The sequence below is a fragment of the Malania oleifera genome, chromosome 6, assembly GCF_029873635.1.
Source record: "Malania oleifera isolate guangnan ecotype guangnan chromosome 6, ASM2987363v1, whole genome shotgun sequence".
Taxonomy (NCBI): Eukaryota; Viridiplantae; Streptophyta; class Magnoliopsida; order Santalales; family Ximeniaceae; genus Malania; species Malania oleifera.
In genome coordinates, this window is record NC_080422.1 from 1,052,889 (window position 1) to 1,070,442 (window position 17,554).

General features: G+C 35.9%; 1 protein-coding gene across 1 annotated transcript; it reads right to left on the bottom strand.

The window, feature by feature from the left end:
• Positions 1-627: 627 nt before the first annotated feature.
• LOC131158810 (subtilisin-like protease SBT3.3) lies at positions 628-14,180 on the bottom strand. The gene is made up of 10 exons (XM_058113695.1): positions 13,868-14,180; positions 13,449-13,540; positions 6,099-6,196; positions 4,681-4,836; positions 3,436-4,103; positions 2,438-2,526; positions 2,079-2,330; positions 1,788-1,902; positions 1,472-1,664; positions 628-1,386 (listed from the first exon to the last, which is right to left on the bottom strand). The coding sequence occupies exons 1-10, from the start codon at positions 13,967-13,969 to the stop codon at positions 806-808; spliced, it is 2,346 nt and encodes a 781-aa protein (XP_057969678.1). The 5' UTR covers positions 13,970-14,180; the 3' UTR covers positions 628-805.
• Between the last annotated feature and the right edge of the window lie 3,374 nt (positions 14,181-17,554).

The window sequence follows — 17,554 nt, forward strand, 5'->3', positions numbered from 1 at the left end:
ATTTGGCTACAAATAATATTGTGTGAACTTGGCATCAAGCTTTCTCAAGCTCCTACTTTATGGTGTGACAACCTAGGGGCGACGTACCTCAAAGCTAATCCAGTTTTTCACTTAAGAACAAAACACATGGATAATGATTTTTATTTTGTTCGAGATAGCTAGGGTGGCTGTCAGATCGCTTAAAGTCTCTTTCATTAGCTCCAAAAATCAAATTACGGATGTCTTAACACAACCATTGGTTGCTAACAAATTTCTTTAATTCAAATCAAGTCTCAATATTGTAGATACACCGTTGGACTCCAATGGACGTATTAAACTATATAACCTAGCCGCACACAAAGAGTCATTTTCACAAACAGTTGGTGTGCAAGAATCTCCATCTTTGTAATATGTTATTACTTGTAATTTGTTATTAACAACCTGTAACAAATTCTTTTTTGTTTTAATATTCTCCTTTCGTGTGCATATATATATTCATATATCCTTCAATGAGAAACTCGAGCAGCTTTGCAGTAACTCTCCCTCTTCTATCATTGCAACGACTCTCCTTCTTCTAACATGTATAACATTTAAAATAAAAATTTGACAATAAAAATGATACCAAGTAGTGCCTGCAGTCCGTTACTCTTTTAGAATAAATATTTATGCTATATAAAATAGGGCAAAACACTCACACATATACATATTTTATATATATGTAGGAAAATATACAGGAGATCTTCCCCTCCTATTTGTGATTCTATATTACTTCATATTATATATATGGCATAGACATCTAGCCCGCATTTGCTTCTAATAACTCTGATTAATTGTTCTCCACAAAAGCATGTATTTTAACAGACATGGGACTTCTCACGGCATGCACACCGTCCGTCCAAGTTATGCTCCCGAAGTAGTATCCTGTATTTGCCCGGAGAGCCGAGGAGACGACCACCGTGAAGGATGCGCTCTTGGCGGTGGCGTTGAAAACCAACACTTCTGGCCTCACTTCCACAGTTGTACCAATTGGTGGTTCGATCGCCACACTGTAATTAGATTCAATGGCTCCTACATTTGTCACAGTTCGTGTGAGGGTGATGGCGCCGTTGAGGTTTGGTATGGTCATGGAAGGCAGGTTTACGTTTACGACGGAGAGGTTCTGCAGCTCATTGGGGCATAGTACAGTTGCGTTGGACTCTCGTCGTACCAGCCAAGAGATGGAAGAAATGTCGTAACCCATGGCGCAGAGATAGAGAATGTAGTCTTCCATGCCCATGTCATATACCAAGCCAGGGTCCGCAGCGCCATTTGGGTTTACAATGCCACCTCCCATATCAAATGGATCAGCAATCTTTTTAGGAGCTCCTTCGGCTAATATCGGGAAACCAGAGACATCATACCTCCATGCTGCACGCACCCATGCCATTAGATTCGTTTGTCATTGTTCAGATCGGTTATACACACACACAAACTTACAAACATATATGCATACCAGTTGTAAGTAGAGCAGACTTAATAGCTGCTGGAGACCAAGTAGGATGCAATTCTTTAAGGAGTGCGACAATGCCAGAGACATGAGGAGTAGCCATTGAGGTTCCCGAAAACATTGCGTATCTGTCACCCATCGATGGATCCAGGGGAGACGTAGCAGCTAATATATTTACTCCAGGCGCAGTTATATCCGGCTGCAGTTCACACCCAATTAAGCAATAACAGATAAACGGTGAGACTGAGGCAAACTAAACAAAAAGAGAATGAGAATTGACAAGCGCTTATGGGAATACTAGCTATGTTAATATATACATTACCTTGAGAATTGCTGGGGAAACAGAGTTGGGCCCTCGACACGAGAAATATGCCACCTTCGCCGACACAGGCTTACCCACTAGAGTTCTAGAATGGCTTAACTTCACCACAGGAGAACTGCACGCGTTTTGTGCCACCACATAACGCACAACACACAAATTAACCAAGTCAGAGATGGAAATTAAACTAAGAAGGGCTTGATGGTATGCATTAGTAATTACGGAAGTGAAGTATATATGTATATATATTTATATAATGATAATGCCGGCGGCGGCGGCGGCGGTGGTACGCACCGGCTAGAACGGATGTAGTAAAGAATGTGTGTTCCAGTCTCGTAGTCCACTTCAATGCATGGGAAATCGTCATCACCACAAGAAGATAGAAGATCACTGGGATTGGTGGCAATGATCACTCCAACGCCTCCTGCTGCCCTCACCGCTGATGAAGCAATTCCTGCCGTTATAGGCCATCGAGCTCCGGCAGCAAAGCACAAAACCACCTTCCCCTCAACAGAGATGCCTTCAAGTTCCAGAGCTTCACAAATGCTACAAGCGTTGCACCCGTATAATTACTTACATATACATACTTACGTAGTAATTTATGCATCATGACCAGTAATTGACAAGCAAGTTCAGACAATCAAAAAATATACCCTGCAGAATTTGGGTCAAGGGTACCCTTGGCTTCTGGATGTACCAAGCCCCTGAACCCACTCTCCTTCCCCGCAAATAGGCCTTGACCCTACCAATTATCAAACACAAAACAAATCAAATATCAGCCAGCCTCATTAACTTCTATTGTGAAAATAATTTAATTTGTAAGGATACGTGTGCATGCGCAACACATACATCGCTGAAAAGTACAAGAGAAATGAGTGAAGAGAAAAATATGACAAATTTTACATGATTTAATGGATAGTGTGTTTGCATTAACAGAGACGTGTGAAATCTCAGCTATACTACGGAGTTAAATTGTCTTAGAATTTCAACCATTCCGACCACACTATAGAATGAAATTTATTTCAGAAAACTATCAATTTATATAGCCATACATGAAAACTTCATATATAATACCCCTTTACAATACCATTTTGCCATTCATCACTAAAAGCTCATCACAACATATTTATGGATTCACATGATTTGTTGAATTTAGTTGGCTTTTTTTCTTTTTTCAAATTCAATAAATTAATTTTAACAAATCATAGGATTGCTAATTAGTAGTTACTTGTCAAAATTTCTTTGTGATATATAGAGTTTACCCCCTCCACGATATATATGCACCAATTTTTTAGATATGAAACATGTGACAAATATGTCTCACTTCTTCTACATCTAATATTAATAAATGTGGAATCAACTACCACATATTTCATATCCAAAAACAGGCTCATAGATGCGTAGAGGGACAGTTCCTGTATAATTTCTTATTTGCGCCTTTCACAATCAATGCAAAAACTTTTCATAATTTCTTATGAACTCCAGGTAAAGCATCCTTGAACACCAATTAATCATCAATAATTGCTTCAAAAACTTATTTATAGTGTTAGGGTATACATGGTTAAATTACTAATTAATTGTTACCATAATAAGTGCACACGCAGTGCACACGCATATGCATATAAATATATAAGAGAAGATACATACATACCAATGTAGTTCTATTGTTTCCAAGGGTAATACGTGTAGGAAATGCTCTATCCATGGTGCTAGCTCCAACTGTTAAGATCCATGGTGCTGTGTTCTTCACAGTTTGAGCTAACGGTCCTTCATTTCCAGCTGCGCAAACAACAATGATACCCTTGGCCACGGCATGGAAGGAACCAGTAGCTATTGCACCGCGCGCATCAACGTCAGAGAACTGAGGAATGGAAAATGCAATGGACAGTGATAAGACATCAACCCCATCATGTACTGCTTGATCAAAGGCTTTTAGAATATCGGCAGCAGAGCATGATCCACCGAGCACATTCCAACATGCTTTATACATAGCTAGTCGAGCGCGGGGTGCACCACCCCTTATGGTGCCCAAACCAAGGCCTTTGTAGCTAACATTGCCCACAAAAGAGCCACCAGCGATGCTGGTTATATGCGTTCCATGCCCATTAGCATCCCTCGGAGATAAATAATCTATTGAGGTATTTAATGGTTGTCCATACTCAGCAAGAAGTCCATCGACGTACCAATGTGCTCCGATGAGTTTTCTATTGCAATGTTTTGTAGCATTGAATTGCTGTCCTGATTCACAAGCTCCCTTCCAACGAGATGGGATTGGCCCAAGCCCTTCATCATTGAAAGCTTTAGATTCTGGCCATATTCCTGTTTATGATCAATTAAAATGAGCTATCAAGTTTTCAAGGTATTGGGGACATGCTCCCAACCTTTCTCACATTGTTCCATACTAGTTTTTTTTGTCCATGCGTGGCTACCTCAAATGAGAAATAATTTTATGGAACGGTTTCTTCATATATAAGATTTGGAACCCTCCACCAATCAGGAATGCGTGTTAGCACTTAAACTTGCACAAGCAAGATGTGTGCTTTTGTGGGTCAAGGTCCGTTGATATGGTTTCAAACATTAGTATGACATAATTCAAATTTTTGGTGGAGAAACCATGCCACACACACACACACACACACACACATATATGTTAAATAGAATGATGAGAAAAAAAGTCAGGTCCTCTAGGAGGATCAACATGGTCCTCTCATCAGTCCTCCCATCAAATGAAAACACTCCAAACAATGGATTCCACATCATAAAGTCCACATATAATTTAGTGGAACTCATTGATTGAAGTGTTTTTTTATTAGATGAGAAGGTTTGATGAGAGGACTATGTTGGACATTCAGAAGGATCAAATTTTTTTCTCGTGAGGGAATGCTTAGATACGGACCTGTATCAAGGATGCCTATGATGACTCCATCACCCATATTACTTCCATGGAGCAGATTGGAAGGAGAATGATCAGAAAGGTTGAGGAAATCCCAGCTCCTAGTTGTTTGCAACGGATGAAGGTGATTGGGAATGACTCGAACCACACCAGGTAACTCTAAGTTAACAATTAAATTTGTATTAATATATATTTATAAGATAATCATTTTAGCTAGCTAACACAATTAACTTTCCTTGTTGGCAACCTTGTTATGAAAACTTCAAATCAATGCAATTGTAAATCAAATAAGCAAACTAGATGAAATACATTACCGAAAAAAAAAACACACACACACACAAGGATTTACATGGTTCTATTTTATGTCGGTCGGTGGAGAAATTACTATTAATCAAGCTGAAGCACATAAATATCAAAATCACACTACACTTAATTCTAACTCTGAATACATTCAACCTCATGCCAATTATAAAAGAAAAAAAATATATTCATACCCTTCAATTTTACCCCTTGGGAAAGAGTACAGGGTATAAATTCTTAAGCTATTGGCTTGAATCAGCTTGCTTTAGTTTTAATAAATTCATTCAACTTTATCATTTAAAAATAATACAGGAGTATAAGAATTTAAGGCATGCTCTAAAAAAATGAACATTAATGATCTATATATAACTTAGTTTATAGCTATATATCATTCAAGAACGATGTTGAATGTACTAAAAATCTCAAACTTCAAAGTCTCTTTTTGTCTCAAACCATATTCCAAAAGTAGGGAGCTTTTACAATAGACTAAAATATGCGAAAATAAAACTGAATCTTTCTTTTAAAAGCAATATATATATATATATATATATATATATATATATATATATTTGATAATCATATTGGTTCTATTAAAATAATTAATAATTCTATGTATTTATTTTTTTGAACGTATCCAATATTCTATGTTAATAAATGTAAAACTTATTGTCGCATGTTTTACATCCAAAAACAGGTACATTGACATGTAAAAAGGCGGGTCTCTTATATAATTTTTCTAATAAAAGCGATAACAAAATGAAAATCAATAGACCAGAATAATTATTTAATATACATATGATGGAAAATTTGAAGAAAATCAATGAACCAAAATAAACAACAAGACAAGACCGAATTTTTGTTAATCATTTAAATAGTTCGATTTTGATTTACGTTTTCTAACGAATCAATAAACCAGAATAATTATTTGGAGGAAAATTTGAAGAAAAACAATGAACAAAAATAAACGACAATACCGTATTTTTGTTAATCCTTTTATATAGTTCGATTTTGTGTGTAGTTGACCATATAATCCTACATCGATCACTTTTTGGAGAAGAAGAAGAAGAAGAAGAAGAAGAAGAAGAAGAAACGCGGAGAGTAAATTAATAATAAATAAGCACCTGCAAATAGTTGAGCCTGAGGCTCAGTAAGCTTGGCCGCAAACCCAGAGAAACCATGCTTGTAGCTATACACCATCAACTCTGCTGCAGCTTCCTTGCTGCGCGCAGTAAGTACGTGCATGTTTAATTACTTAATTTATTAAACCAAAATCTCCTGCAATTTCTCAATCACACTATCAGAAAATTATTTTCAGTTCTATTCTCAAACTATGAACAGTACAAGGTTTATATAGGCAAATAACCATGGACAAAACAGTAATTTACTATACCTAAATACAAACTAATATAACTGAAAATAAAAACAGAAAAACTTAATATTCCCCCTCAAGATGGACTGTATATGTTCACTAGTCCCATCTTGCCAATGAAATGATTAAACTGGTACAACCCAATAGCCTTGGTCAGAGTATCTGCTATCTAATTATTTGATCTTGCATGAAATAGCTTCATAACTCCATCTTGTAATTTTTCCCTTACAATATGACAATCCAATTCGATATGTTTAGTCCTTTCATGATACACTAGATTGAAAGAAATTTGGATTGTAGCTTGACTATCATAATATAACAAAGCCGGATGATGAGACTTAACACCAAAATCTAATAGCAAATTTTTTAACCAAATAACTTCACAAACAGTAGCTGCCATAACCCTGTATATATTCTGACTTAACTGAGGATCTAGAAACAGTATGCTGCTTCTTGGACTTCCAACTAATTAGATTGTCACCCAGAAAAACAGCAAAACTAGTAACAGACCTCTGTATAAACCTTCGGTTGAAAATTATCTGAAATAGCGGAGAAAAATAAACCCAAACCCACTCTACTTTTGATATATTGCACCACTCTATAAGTTGCAGCCATATGGGATGTTCTAAGTTTACTCATGAATTGACTTAACCTTTGAACAGAAAAAGTAATGTCTAGCCTTGTTATAGTCAAATATATCAACCTTCCAACTAATCGTCTGTATTGAGAAGGATCTACTTCATCACCATCACTAGAATCAAGAACCAAATTCTGATCCATTGGTGTATTAGTTGGTTTATAGCCAAGCAAGCCACAATCCTCAATAATTTCTAATGAATACTTCCTTTGACACAAGTGAATCCCTTTAGAAGACCTAGTAGCCTCTAGACCCAAGAAATGTTTCAAAGGGCCTAAAACTTTTAAATTGAAATGATTATTCAAATAAGTCTTTAAAGAATCCATTGCATTAACATCATTGCTAGCAATTAGAATATCATCAGCATATGCTAAAAGCATGATGATAGATGCTCCTTCAATCTTAGAAAAAAGAGAATAATCTAATTTTGATTAAGTAAAATCAGCAGTTGTCAAAGTAGTAGAAAATTTAGCAAACTGTTGTCGTGAGGCTTGTTTTGAACCATACAATGATTTTTTAAGTTTGCAAATCATATTAGGCTCCCCCTTGCTGTCAAAACCTGGTGCAAGTCCATATAAACCTCTTCATGAAGGTCACCATGAAGAAAAGCATTATTCAAATCCATTTGAATAATGTGTCAGTTCTTAATAGCAGCAATTGAAAGAAAAAGATGAACGGTAGTAAGTTTGGCTACAGGACTAAAAGTCTCATGATAGTCAAAACCCTCTAATTGAGTGTACCCTTTAGCAACAAATCGAGCCTTACATCTTTCAACATTGCCATTAGAATTAAATTTCAATTTATAGACCCATCTACAGCCCACAGGATGTTTGCCAATAGGTAAAGGAACTAAATCTCATGTATGCTTTTGCTCTAAGGCTGAAATTTCCTCTTGCATAGCAATCCTCCATTTAGGATAAGAAATGGCTTGAGAAAAAGTTTTAGGTTAAAAAAGAATAGAAGTGGCTAGAAAAAAATGCTTATAAGAAGTAGATAATTTCTCATAAGATAGATAAGAGCTGATAGGATGGGGAGTTTACTGAAAAAAGAGCCCAGCAGCCTGTGAATGAGAGGAATTAGGAAATTGTAACATGGCCTATTGATAGTGATAATACCGAAGATATGTAGGAGGATGCCTTACACGAGTTGATCTCCTAGGAGGATCAACTTGGGGAAGAGAGATTGAAGAATGCTCTGAATGTGAGACTGAATTTGAGGTAGATGAAGGAGCAGGAAGGTCAGAAGCTGGAGTAGAAGAAGAAGCAGGAAATTCAGAATCTGGAGCAAATGTGGGTAAACAAACAGAAGAAAAATTTAGAGAAAAAGAAATATCTGAAGAAGGAAAAGATGTGGAGAAAGATTTGTCAAAAGGAAACACATTTTCATGAAATACCACATCTTTACAAATATAGCAAACCTGAGTTTCCGAATTTAACAATTTATAGCTTTTAACATGAGAGGGATAACCAAGAAAAATTGATTTCACAGCTCTAGGAGAGAATTTGGTTCAATTATGAGAAAGTGTAGAACCAAAACACAAGCATCCAAACACTTTTAGATGAGAATAAGAAGGTGGCTTATTATATAAGAGTTCAAAAGGACTCTTATTAAGAAGAACAGGACTTGACGTTCTATTAATGATGTAAACAACTATAAGAACATTATCCCCCCAAAAAGAGATAGGAACCTTAGCATGAAAGAGCAAAGATCATGCCACATTGAGAATATGTTGGTGTTTCCTTTCCACAACATAATTTTGTTGTGATGTAGCAACACAACTCAATTGATGAATAACCCATTTGGATGCAAAGAAAGATTTTTGAGCAAATCCAGGTCCATTATCAGACCTAATAATTCTGATTTTTGAAGAAAATTGAGTTTTTACATGAACAAAAAAATATTGTAACAAAGAACCAACTTCTGATTTTGATTTAATTAAAAAAAATCCAAGTAGCTCTAGAAAAATCATCTACTATGGAAAGAAAGTACCAAAATCCTTCCTTTGTTGAAATTGACATAGGTCCTCATATATCACAATGAATCAAATGAAAAGGAATAATAGATTTATTATTACTATCAAGAAAGGGTAATCATTTTTGTTTAGCAATAGGACAGGTAGTACATGTAACAAATTCAGAAGACAAATAAGGAATATGTTTATTCAAAAGTTGTAATCTGGAAAAACAAGGATGTCCTAATTTAAAATGCCACAAGGATACATTTTGATGAACAGAAACACAAGTAATAGAAGAATCACTGTGCAAATCAGGAGAGGAATTGGAAGTATTCAATTTGTATAGGCCATCTTGCAATTCACCCGTCCCAATCATCTTCCAAGTTGCCAAGTCTTGCAGAAAACATTTGTCAGCTTGAACAATTAAGCGACAATTTAAAGTAGAAGTAATCTTGCTGACTGAAATCAAATTGAGTGAAAAAGTAGGGACACAAAGTACATTTTTCAGGAGGAGAGTAGGACTGAAAATAATCTCACCAATATATATGTGTGACATTAGCACAGGTACCATTCGGTAATTCGACTAAATATGACACTGTTGTTGGTGGATTAATATATAAACTTGGAGAATGAACCATGTGATCTGAAGCACCACTGTCAATTATCAAAGTATATGGAGTTAAAGAATGTGTAGCAAGACAAAACAAAGTGAAATGACCTGAAAAATTTGGTAGTAAAGCCATATTGACTGAAGAAATAGAAGTGGAGGATGACTGTGGCTTGAGGAGAGCCAACAATTGTTGATACTGATCTATAGTAAGGGACATATGGGTGGATGAATTATCATTAACCACAGAAGCTTATTGAACTGAATTTACAAAAGCAGATCCAGCCTTGGTTCTATCCTTGAAGTTATAGTTAAGACGATATCTATGCAACTTGTAGCATTTATCAATAATATGTCCAGTAATACCACAATGGCTACAAAGTAATCTGGAATGAGCATTTCTCGCAAGGCAATGGACCTCGGATTTTTGAGTTGCAAACTGCTATTTCTGCCCTGTGCCAAAATCAAAGTGATGTGAGCATATATTTTACAGATTTAAAGGTGCTGTGGGATGAACTTATGAACTATCAGCCTTTACCTGTTTGTTATTGTCATGGATGCACATGCAATTCATCTAATGTTCTTGCTCAATATCATCATCAATCTTACCTTATGACATTTCTTATGGGACTTAATGATATTTTTGATAATGTGAGAGGTCAAATATTGATGATGGATCCCTTGCCTTCTATTAATAAGGCTTTTTCCCTTGTTATACAAGAAGAGAGACAACGAGGCATTAGAAATGCTCCTGTTTCTATTGAATCAGTTGCCTTAGCAACAAAATCTGAGGCTTTTTTCAAAATTTTTAAAGGAAATGCTTTGATACCATATCAAAAAATGAATTTCAATTCTATTCTCAAACTGTGAACAGTACAAGTGTAGTGACCCAAAGAATAATAACATTTTAATAATATGAGGGAGAGAAAATAGATACAGAAACAGAAGGAGGTCATAAACTTCACCGACGACATTGCATTTTTGAGATAATATTAAATAATCATAGTTGCGGGAAATTGCCAAGCTTCGTCGACAAACACAGGGTTCCGTCGACGAAGGCTTTAAGGATTTCGTCAACGAATACAGAGCTTCGTCGACAAGAAAGTACCAAGAGGGGTTGCAAGGCAGCCTGAATTTTGTCAACGAATACAAGGCTTCGTCGACAAATTTAATGAAGGATTCGTCGACGAAGTGACGTGTCTCGTCGACAAATCCAGCAGTATAAAAATGGGAAAATCGGGATTTTTATCATATTTCTCGCCGCTCTCTCTCTCCTCTCTCTTTCTCTCTCTCTACGACTCTCTCTCCCTTCTCTCTTCATTTTCGGCCCCACTAGTCGCCGGATCGACGATCCGAAGCTACCACGACACTCCTGGTGGAATTCTCTATAAGGTTGCTGGAGCGGATCGTCGAGAAAATGAAGTTGGATTTCATCCCAAATTCAAGATAAGATCTTTTATTGAGTTTTTGACTTTCTAATAGTTATAGGAAATGATGTAGACTAAGAAATACTGATGTTTTGTTTTGGAATATTGTGTTTTCAGGATGTTAAGTTAGGAATCCTGCGGGTATAGAGCCAGATTTTTATAGGGGCTTTTCAAAGCTGAGGTAAGGGAAATATGCTATGCTATGAGTTTTTGTAATGATATTAGAGATTTTATAGATGCATAACTACACCATTTTACTATACAGAATTTTTAGAATATGAGTTTGAAACAGTATTTGATTTAGAATATGAGTTTAAATGCTTGTGTGGCTTGAGTAGATTTTTATGAGAGAAATTTATACAGTTATTATAATATATCATACTATACTGAATTGAGGGACGGCAATACGTAACGCCTCATTCTCAATGAGAGATTATACAAATTATACAGATAAGGATATACATATACAGAAAAATTTACATGCATATACAGTTTTTATACGAGTAGTTTCATGAACAGATATTTATATATATATATATATATATATATACATGTATGCATATTTATTCAGATCAGTATGTGTATCACAATTTTATACAGAATGTTATATATACAGAGATTACAGCATTTACAGTACAGAAAGAAGGAGTTACGGTAATTTTGGAAACATGATGAAAACAGTAAAAGTGTATATATGTATATAGTATCAGGTCCCTGAGAAAAGATACACAGACAGATACAGATTACAGAGCACGGTACCATTGCTAGATACAGATAGAGTGCAACCACATATCTCAGATAGTATGTGGGTACCGTCAGCCGTGCTCAGAGAGTATGTAGCTCCCCAGTACACTGGGTTGAGGGGATCGGCTTAACGAGGTAGTAGCCAATCCCGAGCTTAGGAGAGGATGCAGTTTGGCCGGACTGAGGTAGTGTAGAGTATAATAACTTATCTGGAGGGCCGACCAGATAGAGTCCCGCCTACGGGCCGCACAATCCTGTCATAAGGGGTCAAATCATGACGTACAGAGTTCCAGGGATACAGAATAGTTATATGTATGAAAACAGTTTTCTAGCGTATGATGAGAATAGTATGATATATTATCAGTATGAAAAGTAGAAAACATATGATACAGTATATTTTAATTGAGAAAGAAAGAAAGGTTTGAAAGATATGTTTTACAGATTATTTATTGCATTACAATTCAGTTGGTATTTTTAAAAGTATTCTTAACTTAGTTGCCACACACTAGCAATAGCATATTTCCACTTACTAAGCGTCGACTCACCCCATTACTTTACCATTTTCAGGTGAGCCATCTAGGCGAGCAGATCAGGCTCGCGGATAGAAAGTAGTTAGATCACCTTGGTTATAGGGTAAGTTTTTGTCATAGCTATATATCTTTTTGAGTAGATGACACTGGAGGAATATTTTTGCATGGTCTGTATATTCTAGATTCTGGTATTGTACAATTTATATATAAATGATTTTATGATTTGTGTTTCCGCTGTGTAGGAATGTTTATTGTATATATATTTTTTTAAAAAATGATAAAAATTTTGAAGGTCGTTACAACAAGGTTTATATAAGCAAATACCCATGGACAAAATAGTAATTTCCTATACCTAAATACAAACTAATATAACTAAAAAAAATAGAAAAACAATAAAACTTAATACTCATGTTCTTTTTATATTTCGCCTCCATAGATCCATCCATCCATCCATGAATAAATCTCCTACTTAATATATATATATATTGTTAGGACTAGAGGAGCCTATGGGTGGACTTAATATACATGGGTGAACACCAACTTGACCCAAAAGTTTAAGCTTATTGGGTTTTGGGCCCATGTATATAAGCACCCATCATCCACTCTAATTTTCTAATGTGGGACAAGCTTACAAGTGGAATTCTCAACAATCTCCCCCTCACTTGTGAGTTCCAATCGCTCTCCCTTGAACGGAAACCATTTCCCTTATGGGAGTAAGCTCAATTCCCCAACAATTGCTCAAGTGGGCCTTACCACTGATGCCTTACGTGCCTCAGATTGCATTTCACATGCCTCCGAACCAATCCTACCTCCCACGTCTTGACTCTATTCGAATCCATCTCAGGGCTAGATGATCCTTATTGGCATCGGTCACACACTTGGTCCTCCAACTGTTAGCACGTCAGGAGAATTAGTTTCACGTCTCGACTTTTATGATGTCGCTTGCCAAGAGTTACGAACCGTCGGCTCTGATACCATTTGTTAGGATCAGAGGAGCTTATGAGTGGACTTAATACACATGGATAAACACCAACTTGACCCAAAAGCTTAAGCCTATTGGGTCTTGGGTCCAACCATGTATATAAGCACCCATAATCTACTCTAATTTTCCAATGTGGGACAAACTCACAAGTAGAATTCTCAACATATATATATATATATATATATATATATAGAGAGAGAGAGAGAGAGAGAGGTATGTACCTCCCAACAACGGAAGCCAACATGTGGTGGTGTGAGTCGGTGATGAGTTTGGGATCATCGTGCTGCTTTTCGCCCAGGTAAATGATGTGAACCTACGTAGATGGATCATCATTAAAATCAAATTCATGAATTTCTAAATTTAATCATCATAAAAAAAAGTTACTCATTTAATGAAAAAAGTTAACGTTTAATTAAGTAAATAAATATGATAAAATTCGGATAAGCAATTGCAAACGAAGTGATTTTCATGATCTGGGGTTCTTCTAAATTTTCTTCATTTTTGTAGAGCGCTGCTGCTGGGAATTACATGCATGCATGCCATTAATAGTAATATACATACATATAATTAAAATGTGATGAACATATTATATATATATATATATATATATATATATATATATATATATATGTAGACTTACGTTGCTCTTGGCGTCCGCTAGTGTCATCATCTTGTCCATGGCACTCAGAAAGAACACAACATTCAGCAAAGCAAAGACGACTTGACTGCTTTGTATCTTCATGTTTCGATCGTCTCTGTGGCTCTGTGCTGTGCTGTCTCAGAGAGAGTGAGAGAGAGATAGTTTTGTAGTGTGCAGGATTAATAGAATGCAGATCCAATTAGTTAATATATTAAATCTGTTGAGTCAATGTGTTTGTATGGATGAGTGGTGATGGTGATGGCAGGGCCATTCCTTCAAAGTTCCAACGCATGGTGGAACAGTGAGAAGAAACCACAGCCACACGCACTACGCTTTGAATATAATGCATCGATCAGGAATCCATCCATTTTCCATTTGGATGGAAATGCAATTTCTACATATAATTAAGATATCGAGGACTTGAGTAGATCACTATTATGTGTATGTATTCAACTTGACCAATTCAATATTCTGCATATATACAGACATACACATCTGTTCTTGTTTGTGTGTGTGAAAGGTGGGAGTAATGCCAAGTCAATGAAATAGTTCTTGTAATTGCTTGGAAGCACCGTTATGATTTATGGACAGAAGTCGGGTTTGATAATGATGGAGTGACATTGCTTCTACGGCCTCAGAAATTCCTTAGATATAATGCAAAATGTTGAATTTAGATTGGTGGATCAATAAATTAATTAAGCCCATATTCAAGACTTGAATATATATATGAATGTGTTTGGCCCTTTCTTTTTCTTTTTTCTTTTTTTAAAAAGAGGGTGGTACCTCTTATTGTTTATTAATATGCCATTACTTTTAGCGGAAGAATACCGTGATTACAAGATAAGCAAAAGGGAGAATACTGATAAATAAAATAAAACCCTCTCAAAAAACAACACCAACAACCAACCGAACCAGGACAACATATCTAAACAATGCTAACTAAGAAAAAGGCCTAAATAAAAACACAAAAAAAACCTTAAACAAATCAAAATCCACCGAACAAAACTCGAGATTTGAACTAACGACAAATGGAAGTGAGACCCAACCTATCCATCCGAATAATACCTTTCGAATAACATGTAAAAGATGTTGTTCTTCATAGATTACATTGTTTCCCGTTTCTCCTTCTTTATCAAAAAAATCGGTCGCACTATTACTTTCCCTGTATTGATGTATCACCATGAAATTCACTTATTCTAGCTCCGCCGCGAGCTCCTCCCAAAAATCCCAAAGATACCACAAAGTACATCTACCTTTCCGAAACCAATCAACTACAATTCACAAGTCACTTTCTGTAACGACCTACCTATTTTACCGTAAATAGTACTCTTTTTTCATAATAACATTTAATATAATAATCTTGTTCAACTGATAAAACATAATCAACCTGGTCCCGTGGGTACAAGGAATATATCGGAAATGCAACTCTGATACCTAAGCAGCAGGAAACGTAATTTACAAACATATCATGCAACCAATCACAATGCAAGAGTCCTACTAAAACTGTTATATATATATACAATCGTCCACAAAAGTTCAAAAGAAGCCTAGGGTCACTTCCTAAAAATAAATCCAACCCTGGCTTTACAACTCACCCTTCTGACAGGGTAGCTTAGTCGGACTCTACTGTCACAAAGCTCTATCTGCTCCTTTACCTGGATTTCCTAAAATGTTTATATAGCCAATTCAGTGGTGCAGCTTACTCTACAGGAAAGGATTAAAGCTGCTTAGAAAGAGGATCCAGAATTAGTAGAGGTAATGGTCAGAGTACAAAGTGGTCAAGGAAAAGAGTTTAGTATCACAGATGATGGGGCTTTGCAGTTCTGTTCTAGATTATGTGTTCCAACTGAGACTGATATCAGGAAGACCACCTTAGAAGAGGTTCACATATCTTTATACACAATACATGTAACATCCCAAAAATTCTTACCATTATATATATATATATATATATATATATATATATATATATGTGTGTGTGTGTGTGTGTGTGTATCTACATCCATACCTAAGCAGTGGGAACACATATCATACAACCATTCACATATATACTATACAATACCAGAATCCAGTGTATACAGACCATAGCCATACAAAAATACCCCTCCAGCATCATTTACTCAAAAATATACACAACTCTTTCAAAAACTTACCTTATAACCAGGGTAATCAAAACACTCTCTATCCGCGAGCCTGATCTACTCGTCTAACTGGCTCACCTGAAAAATGTTAAAGTAATGGGGTGAGTCGACGCTCAGTAAGTGGAAATATGCTATTACTAGTGTGTGACAACTAAGTTAAGGATACTTTTAAATAGTAACTGAACTGTAATGCAATAAATAATCTGCAAAGCATATCTTTCTTTCACAATTTAAAATATATTGTATCATCTGTATTTTCTACTTTTATACTGATAATATCATACTATACTCATCATATACTATAAATCTATATATATATATACATAACTGTGCTTTATCCTTGGGAGTCTGTACGTCATGATTTGACCCCTTATGACAGGGTTGTGTGGCCCATAGGCGGGACTTCATCCGGTCGGCCCTCCAGATAAGTCAATATACTCTACACTACCTCAACCAGGCCAAACTGCATCCACTCCTAGGCTCGGGATTGGCTACTACCTTGTCAAAATCGGCCCCCTCAACCCAGTGAACTGGGGAGCTGCATCCTTTCCGAGCACGACTGACGGTACCCACACACTATCTGAGATATGTGGTTGCACTCTATCTGTATATAGCAACGGTACCATACTCTGTATTCTATATCTGTATTGTATTTGTCTGTAATCTTTCCACTGGGATCTGATACTATGTATGTATATACATATATACTATTTTACTGTTTTCATCATGTTTCCAAAATTACCATAACGCTATCTCTCTGTACTGTAAATCTCTGTATACTGTATCTGTAGCATCTTGATGCTACCTCTGTATATCTATCTGTATACTCTGTATGTTATGGTAATAGGAAACATGGCATGCTATAACTCTTTATATACTGTTATGTATAAAGCTGTAATATATATATATATATATATATATATTGATCAGAATAAAAATGTATACCTATATATGTATATATATTTCATGAAACTATTAGTATAAAAACTGTATATGCATGTAAATTTCTCTGTATAATCTCTGTGAATATATATATCTATCTCTGTATATTCTGTATAACTCCATATATTGGGAAAAACTATATAAACTGTATATACTGTCTATATCTGTGTATTCAGTATAGTATGACATATTATAAAAGCTATATAAGTTCTTCATCACATGAAAATCTACTCAAGCCACACTAGCATTTAAACTCATATTCTGTAAAAATTGTATAATAAACTGGTATAAATATATGTCTATGAAATCTCTGATAGCCTTATGAAAACTCCTAGCATAGCATATTTCCCTTACCTTAACTTTGAAAAGCCCCTATAAAATTCTGGTTCTATACCCGCAGGGTTCCTAGTTTAACGTCTTGAAAACACAATCCCCCAGAACAAAATATCAGTATTTTCTTACCTACAACATTTCTTATAACTGAGGGAATGGAAAATACTGAATAAATTGCCTTACCCTAAGATTGGGACGAAATCCAACCCAACTTTTCCAACGATCAGCTCCGGTAGACTTACAAAGAACTTTGCCAAGAGCGTAGTGGTAG

What these genes read in the sequence shown, in the direction of transcription:
- LOC131158810 (XM_058113695.1), bottom strand. Translation starts at nt 13,969, where the DNA reads ATGAAGATACAAAGCAGTCAAGTCGTCTTTGCTTTGCTGAATGTTGTG. An exon ending in TAGCGGACGCCAAGAGCAAC is followed by an intron (nt 13,541 to 13,867) that starts GTAAGTCTACAT and finishes CCATCTACGTAG; the next exon opens with GTTCACATCATTTACCTGGG. An exon ending in TACTACATCCGTTCTAGCCG is followed by an intron (nt 1,903 to 2,078) that starts GTGCGTACCACC and finishes AAACGCGTGCAG; the next exon opens with TTCTCCTGTGGTGAAGTTAA.